This window comes from Fukomys damarensis, unplaced genomic scaffold (genome assembly GCF_012274545.1).
Source record: "Fukomys damarensis isolate Sample0158 unplaced genomic scaffold, DMR_v1.0_HiC HiC_scaffold_23, whole genome shotgun sequence".
Lineage (NCBI taxonomy): Eukaryota > Metazoa > Chordata > Mammalia > Rodentia > Bathyergidae > Fukomys > Fukomys damarensis.
Window position 1 is genome coordinate 27,880,508 of NW_022900935.1, and position 8,456 is coordinate 27,888,963.

At 44.7% G+C, this 8,456-nt stretch overlaps 2 protein-coding genes across 8 annotated transcripts in view; both read right to left on the minus strand.

Annotated features, from left to right (window-relative positions):
• The window catches only part of Agbl4 (ATP/GTP binding protein like 4), a 1,213,327-nt gene that overhangs the window by 226,675 nt on the left and 978,196 nt on the right, over window positions 1–8,456 (minus strand). The gene's annotated exons all lie outside the window — the stretch shown is intronic.
• The window catches only part of Bend5 (BEN domain containing 5), a 45,391-nt gene that overhangs the window by 20,426 nt on the left and 16,509 nt on the right, over window positions 1–8,456 (minus strand). For all 4 annotated transcript variants that reach the window (XM_010610278.2, XM_010610277.2, XM_019205413.2 and 1 more), the window contains exon 3: window positions 7,521–7,905. In XM_010610278.2, coding sequence (XP_010608580.1) covers window positions 7,521–7,905 — 385 coding nt within the window. The remainder of the gene's footprint in view (window positions 1–7,520; window positions 7,906–8,456) is intronic.

Consider the following 8,456-nt stretch of genomic DNA (forward strand, 5'->3'; position numbering starts at 1 on the left):
CAAAAGTTACACAGGTAGTGAGTGCTCCAATCCAGGCCTGTCAACTCCAAAGCCTTGCATTTTCTAGCATTCTTCACTTTGTCAGCCAACTGCACTTCTCAGAGATTTCACAGACTTCTCACCTAATGTTGATTCTGTCTCAACAGAGTCATCTCTGGGCTCTCTGCCCTTCCTAGAGGGTCTGCGGTAACTTCCCAGTTGTGAGGGGGAACACAGGGCATGGGTATCACCAGGATTCATCTCATCTCTAGCTCTAAGCCTATGCTTGGCCAGCTGGTGACCAGGGAGAACTGGACTTGTTCTTCATCCATGTTTCTTCTACTGTCCTCCTGCCCACCTATCTGGCCTGATAGCATCCAGATGGTGGTGAATGTGCAGGATTGCATGGCTTGTCCTACTGAGGAAGCACTGGAGGTCCCACACGTGCTTAATGCATGTAAAATGTTTACTTGTCTTTGGTCCTGAAGCAGAACTGTCTGGGTTGGATCTAAGGCTTTGTAGTGGAAATAGGGATGGGAAGCATAAGGGCTGTGTTTAGGTACCTGAGGGGCACTGTTGTGGGGGACAATGTGCATCTAAGGGCAAGAGTTCTAGGGAGGCAGAATTCAGTCATGTGACTGATGTCTCTCCAGCAAATCTATCCGTAACCCTGGACTTGGTTGATACTTCCTTTAGGCTTTGAGTCCTTCCTGCTAAATGGTTGTGGACTGATTTGCTGGTTGAAAAGCAGCAACTCAATGGCTGACAGACTGTACCCCAGGTTACTCCAATGGGAAGAAGACCCCATGAATCACTTGCAGTAGAGGCCAGTGCAGTTCCTGCCTGCCTCTGTAGCTTCACCAGTCCCTCCAACCCACTTTCTCTCTGGCCAGTTCAGCCACATCCTATTTCAGTTCCCCGAATAAGCCTGCTTCTCCTAGAACTCCAAGTCTTTGTTCAGACTCCCCACTTGCCTAAGACACTATTCACTTCCTCTTTGTTCATTAAAAAAAATCCCACTGAGTTTCATAATTTGTGGCCTTCTACAAACACTTTCACCATCTCCACCTCAGCCATATATAGAGTCCTCTTCTGCATCCTCTCCCAACAAAGACAGCCCAGGAGCAAAGCACTCACACTTCTTTCCAGTGTTTGCTGATTAGATTGTGACCCTCTGAGAGAGTGACAGAGTCTCATCTTTTTCTTTTCCCTGTGCTCAGTACAGAATCTTAAATAGGGAAAGAATACAATAAATATTTTCTGTGTAGAACATTTCCTTATGGTCAGTAAGAGACAGTTGGTCTAGAAGGCAGTGAAGAGCTTCCTGTCTCTAGGGTATGTTATAGGAGGCCAGGTTATCTTTTCGCAGGGAGGCTACACTAGGTGAACTCTGGGGCTCTGAGAATTACTTTGCAAATTCAGAGTATCCAGGATGGGGCCCAGGCTCTGGGCCCTGCTGAATGCTGGTGGCCAAACTGATTCTATCTGTGTCGGCTGAACATCAATCTTCCACTGCTTCAGAATGATGAAACCCCATATAGTTAGATTTCATAAGGCACATGGCACAGTTAATATTCCACATGGCCATTCACCCCTCTGGGCTTTACTTTCCCATCTATAAGATGGGAGTGAAATGTTAGATAGGGTTCTCTATCACGAGAAAATTTCTATGAACATTCTAGGAAATTTCTGGTTGGCATTTTAAAGGCCATTTAGCCTGGTAAGGTAGAATGATGAAGAAATGGTGGCTTTTAAATTAAGCAGGAATCATTCACCTAACAGTTCAGCAGTCCTCCAGTCCTAGAGCCCGCTATAAAATGTGAAGGAGGTTTAAGCATGATGACAGGTAGAGGAGGGGACACTGCTGTAGAGCAGGGGCTTGTGTGACTGAACAGCCTGCCTGGCATATGGAAAAGCAAAATAGGCCTCAATCTGAAACCTGGTTTTTCCATTTCCGGGGTGTGTGGCCTCAAGCAAGTCACCTAATCTCTGAGTCTGTATCCCCATCTGATGATCCTATCTACTAAGGAAGTTGTTTTATGTAAGAAAACATAAAAGTTTTCACTCAAGGCAAGTATTCAGAGAAGCTAGCTGTTGCCTGTAAAGAGCACTTTCCCACCTGTCATTTCCTGATTGGAAAATCCAGCAGAAAATAAGTTTGTTACAGAAGGCAAAGCCCAATTCTAATAAAAAAGAACAATCCTGTTTGGCTACAGGGAAAAGCCCAGCAAATTCCTTCGAACGTTTTAGTTCCCTGAACAGTGAGCAAAGGTACAGCCTAGAGATGTCCCTCAGCCTCATCCTCGTGGCCTCCAAGAAAATGGACAGTAGAGAGAAAGGGAAAGGAGTACCTTAAACTGTTTAGCTACTCTGTAATCAATTCTGAAAAATAATCTGGGATGATAATTCTGATTCAGTCAACAGTGCAAAAATGTCCTTCAAAATGGATGGTGCCCAGTATTGTTCAGATAAACGATTCCAGTTCTTGCCACTAGAGCTCTTCCTGCCATCCAAGTAGACGGCTACAAGGCACAGATTCTGGCACTGCTCCAGAACTCTGAGGTAGTGGGTCTCCTCTACAATGGGGATATGAAAACCCAACTGGACCAAATGGCTCCAGCCTGTCATGGTTAGTACTCTCTCAAGCCCAATTTTAGGGTTCCTATTCATAGGTAAGAAGGAATTTGGGGCTGAAAGAAATGGAAAAAAGGCTCTGAGATAAGCAGGTGCTGGAAGAGTCAACAAAGAAAACAGCCATAACTAACTAATGATGTCTGAAAAAAAATGATGGGGTCAAAAAGGTGGTTGGTTACTTACTTGGAGATGGGAGGACAGGATTCTGCCCAGGAAAATTAAGGGAGGAAAGGTGGAGAACCCTACAAACTACAGACCAGAGATAGTTGTAAAGTTGACTACTCAACTATGACTCAAAGGATTTACAAGAGGAAGGAGGACATTTGAAGACATTAAGGTTGATCAAGTATTATGATATGTGAGACATCCACATCTACATTCTGCGGTAGAATGACAAGTACCTGTGATTCTCCAAGCGCTGTACACATATTATCTCATGTACATGCTCAAATGACTGCACATTAATATAGGACCTACTGAGCAACTGCAATGTGCCCACCTCCAAGTAGACATCTTCACTTCCCTTGGTCACTGAATCCTCCCCAAACCCATAATGTTTGCACTGTTGTTGACTCTGTTTTATATATGAGGCAACTAAAGGCCAGGAAACCAAGCTTTTCAAGGTAGCATAGTTAGCACACAGAAGAGCCAGGGCCCCAAAGCCCGGTAGTTTTTTCGTTTGTTCGTTCATTTGTTTTTTTTAACCTCAGAGCCCACATAGACTCAATCACTGAGCTGGCTCTCTTTTCTCCTGTCTGGATGGCATGGCCTTTAAGATACTCATTTAACAGAGGAGACAACAGACTGAGAAGGGTTAAATCATTTGTGTAATATTACACAGGTAATATACTAACAGAGATCATATAGCTCAGATTCAAATCTAAGTAGCATCTGTTGCCAAAAACTATGTTGCCTCTAATAGAGGGGGAAACCAGCAGGAAGTGTTTGGCTGATATAAGTTGCCTTTTCTAAGGCACCATCAGAGACCTCAGCCTAAAGAAGCCAGCACCAACCACAAAGGATTTTAAAGATCAAAGCTGGTATTTTAACAGACTTTGGACAGAACACAAAGCATAAACTCAGAGGGTTACAGAAGCATTAGCAATCCAGCTCTAAAGAGCCAAGGCAGATATGCAGGCCGCAATGGTTTTCTCCTTCTTCAAAAATTTTAACCAGCTTATGATCTAGCCAACAGGAACATTATTTCTTCACACTTCTTTCTCTCAAATTCAAATAATAATTCTTACCTGACCTTGCAACAGATAAAAATGCCAAAGTGCTTTGAAACCTGTAAGGTGGCACATGCATGCAAATTATTGTTATTCATATTACCTATATATCTTTGGTTAGAATTAATCACTTCTGCTTACATGCCTTGATAAAGCACTCATAACATTTAAAATCATCATGTGCCTCTTTCCTGCAGTTCCAGTGCCGATTTCTTCTGCCTGGTGTCATGTATGTCTGGGTGTATGACTCCATTAGACCTATGAGTTTCCTGAAGTCAAGGGTTAGTCTACAACTCTTTATAATCCTCACAGAGCTCTTTAGAACTTTAGTTGAACTGATGTTACCTGACTTACACCTGAATGGATTACACTATCCAGGTGGTACTTACAGTGTTAAAAACTGAGGTGGATACCTGAGCCCTGGTCTTTGCTTGCTAAGAACAAGGAGCTGGGAAAAGGAGAAACAGAAAAAGACCCTAAGTTTACTCTATTCACATACCTTGAGCTCACCCTTTCCAGTGGAGTCTTTACTGTTCTGCTTCCCCTCATCCTCTCGGGATTCTCTGAGGCCGCCACCTAGGACCACTCCCTCCAGTTTTAAAAATACTTCTTTAACCTACTAGTTTGTGAATGATTAAACAAAAAAAGGTGCTGTGTCCTGTCTCATTTGTTTCTGTATTTCCAACACCTAACCCAGTCTTGGTACAAGTCAGAAAGAAGATCCTGAGGCACAGAAGGTAGGTAAACTGCTCAATATTGTACAGCCAATTACTGGTTGGGGAAGCCAGAGTTAAAAGCTAAAGCAGACACCTAGTTTGTCCACTAAATGATTTGGAAATGGATTTAAGAATAACTGATCATCACCAGAGTAGTAGGCACTATGTTGTGTACCACAAGGTGGCAGACAGACTACAACCGTCCCATTTTACATGTGGGAACACTGAGGCTCCTCTGTAGGGACCCTCTGCCTACACTTCCCCTCACTCTTTCCTCACACCCACGCTTGCCTGGACAACAAAAACTCATCCTTCAACCTTCAGTTTAGAAGTCTTTTTCTTCTGGAAATCTTTCTTCTCTGATCTCCTAGAATTTGGCAGGGATCCTTCTCCTGCTGTCCCACAGCCCTCTATGTTTCTGTCCTTGTGACAGCAATTATGTACTGTGCTGTCATTGATTATTTTATTATCTGTCTCTCTCATCAAACTCCAAGGCCCTCCAGGGGAGAGAGCAAGGGCTGGGTCCAGAGAATGCTGAACTCTCACTCACCACATACACACATGCCTGGCACACAGCAGAAGAACAATAAGTAGTTTTGGAAAACAAAAAGAGAGATGAGGAAAGGAAATCAGAAAGAAAGGGAAGAAAGTTTCCAAAAGCCACAGAGCTATGAAGTGCTGAAGCTGAGATCTGAATTCTGGCCTGCCTGGTTCCAAAGACTATACTCTTTCCATAAAAATATACCAGTTACTCTTACAGGGAAGCCATGTTCTGACTGCTAAGACCTGTGTGGGTCGGTCTTAGAACTTGGCACATAACTATTCTTGAGTCATCATATGTTAATCAATAGATGAAGCATTCACAGATCAGGGCCAAGGGGGTGCCAAAGCCAGGGGTTTCACACGGCCTATGACACTGAGAGCACAGGGCACTGCATGGGATGGGGGAGCTCCAGGCAGACCTGCAGCTTAAGTCCATCCTACTGCGGTGACAACAGTGACTCTGATGAGGGAAGAACTAGACACTGGCCTCATGATAGCATTCAAGGCCTGGAAAGGTCAAGACATTGAAGTTATAGTCAGGGTCAAGTTTTTCTAAGAGTTTTAGGAGGAAAAGGGGTAGATGCTAATGTAAAATGCAGTGTCTTCTTGCTGGGATTCAGGAGTGGTTTCTGGAGTTTAAACTCAAGACCATGTAAAACAGGTCATTTCCCAGGGAGCTGAAATAATGGTACGGAGAGGTTTTGTTCTTAGTGCGTTTCCCTGTCACCCTCCCAAGAGGTTTAAAAAGGCACAGCATACACAGCAGAATGAAAATACAAATTACTCACCTGAAGACCAGGAAATATTTTTTGACTCTGAAAAATTCAGTTATTTCCCTACCCCCACTCCAAGACCAACACAGCTTTTATAAAGTTTTGTATTTATGGTTTCTCTTTGAAATATTATTTCAATAACGAACTTTAACAACTTTTGAAGTTCAACACCACATGTGAGTTCTAGTATTACTGTGAACCTCTATAGGCTATGATTTGGGACAATGGCCAAAGCAAAGGCATATTTGGGGAGTGGGAAAATTAGCAGCCCATGAATTAAGTGACATCTGAAATACAACTAAGCCTTCTCCAGCTAACTAATTTCCTCCACTCTGACATGAAAAAGGCCTATTGACTAACTCCTTGATCTTTTGATCTTGGGAATCTTTTGTCCTTGGGACCTACTTTAAGAAGCAAAAAAGTACATGCAAATACAAATAAGGCAGGTCAGAGCACATGTGTCTAAAATTAAAGAGAATTGGAGCTTTGCGCGCACACACACACACACACACACACACATATATTACACAGAAAATGGAATCTTTCCTTCTTGAGTGAAGTATTTCTTTTAAACCTTGAGGACAGAACCTCTGTTTCTAGACTAGAATACTCCTGTATTCAAACAAAGCACCTTGACTCAGGGTTAATTATTGTCCCGGAGGCCACAGAGGCTGTAAACTTGTGTTATAGTGAGCTCCTCAGTACTATTTCTACCTTTCACAGTTCTGAACTCTTATGTTCTGAAGGAGCTCTTCAGTTTTTTCCTCTCCAGTGAGCAGTGATTGCTCCCCACAGTTAAGACTGCTGCCTTTCAGATTTCCTATCACGCCTTTAAATAAGAAAACCTAAGAACCTAATGACTTAAAATCAGGTGTGAATCAGAGTCAAGTAAGTTATTCAGCGCACAAACCAAGCAGTTTTATACGCCTTTATAGTAAACTTCCTAAGCCATGTGCCTCCCTGTTCAAGAGTTTTTAATGGGTACCATTCCTACCAAATAAGTCCAGCCTGACCAGGCTGGTATGGTTTTCAAGGCCCTCTAGCATCTGCCCTCCAAGCACACTGGCACTACCCTTCTTAGGTTTTCCCACACTCATGAGTGCCCTTGGCCTTCTCATGTGCTTTGTTCATGACCCAGTTCAAAGTCTAGCTCCTTTCTAAAGTCTACCTTATTGCCTCAATTACAAATAACTTCTCTGTGCTCCACACTCTCAGACCCTTTAAGTAGCATCCCTCCTGTGGTATTTATCACTTTCTGACTTATAGTGATACACATCTTAGGACCATGCCTCGCTCTCCTTACTATCCTGAGATATCTTTGGGGAAGGACCCTACCATCCCTGGTACTGACTCTTGCTGAATGGATGCACAAATGAGCAGAAACAAAGAGTTTGTCAGGCTCTGTTCTCTGACCCCTTTCCCCAGGGCTCCTAGCACAATGTGCCCAATGCTGCATCCATGGGCTCCTGCCAGATCCACTGAGGCAGGGGAGTGGCTTTTCCTTGGAGTAAGTGCTAAGCCACATCTCTGTTCTTCTCTAGCTTCTCCTCACTTGTTTTGGCCTGCCTGTCCCCCTCGTTTTCCTGGAAGAGGAGCTGTACCACATGTCCCCACGTGGAGGGGTACATGACCTGCTTGGCACTCACCGCTGCCAAGTCGCAGGAGCAGCACATCCTGGAGCCTGCGGTTGAGGTCACGGAGCTCCTTCATTTCAGACACGAGTGCCCCATACTCCTTTAGCTTCTTAGCCTGCTGCACCAGCTGCCTCCGAGTCCGCTCCAGCTCTTGCTGGAGGTGGCGCATCTCCTCCTGTTGTTGCTGGTAGTTGCGCAGCAGCTCCTCATACAGAGCCCGGGGCACAACGGCATCCTCCAGACTGTCCATATCCTCCAAGCCCGGCGAGGCCTCCATGAAGACCTCTTCCGGACAAGTGCTGTGGCTCACGCTCAGGCCGTTCTGTTTCTCCAGCCGAGCCACCACTGCCTCAATGCTCTTGTGTGCCACTTCGCTCGGCTTCCGCCCCTCGGGTCTCTGTGTAGGACAACGAGAATCAGTTCAGGCAAGGGCAGCTGGGACTTTCTTGGACTGCGGCTCAATATTTCCCCAGACAATCCTAGAATCACAGAACCACAGAACATCAGTACTTGAAGAAACCTGTGGTAAACAGTCAAAGCCCTTTATTTTACAAATGGGGAAACAGAGGTTCACAGCGAGGAAGAGGTTTGTCCAAAGTTATACTGTCAGTGGGTGGCAGAACCAGGACTCTTGTTTCCCATGCCACCACTCTACCTCTTTGAAGCATATACTATGACCACCCTGCAAAATCCCCCCAGCCCTACTGGCACAATGCCTGGACAATCACTTGCTCATGGGGGTGGAATGGAGGTGTCCAGTATGTAATCACAGTATGTATTCACAGGGAGCAATCAGGCCAGCCCAACCATCCCAAGGGAGTCATGTCAAATCTCTTCAATAAGAAAAACATTTGTTAAAAAGGGAATTCTACCAGGCCGGGGATTTAGCTCAGCGGTTCGGTGGCCTGCCTTGCAAGTGCAAGGACCTGAGTTCGATCCCCGGTACCC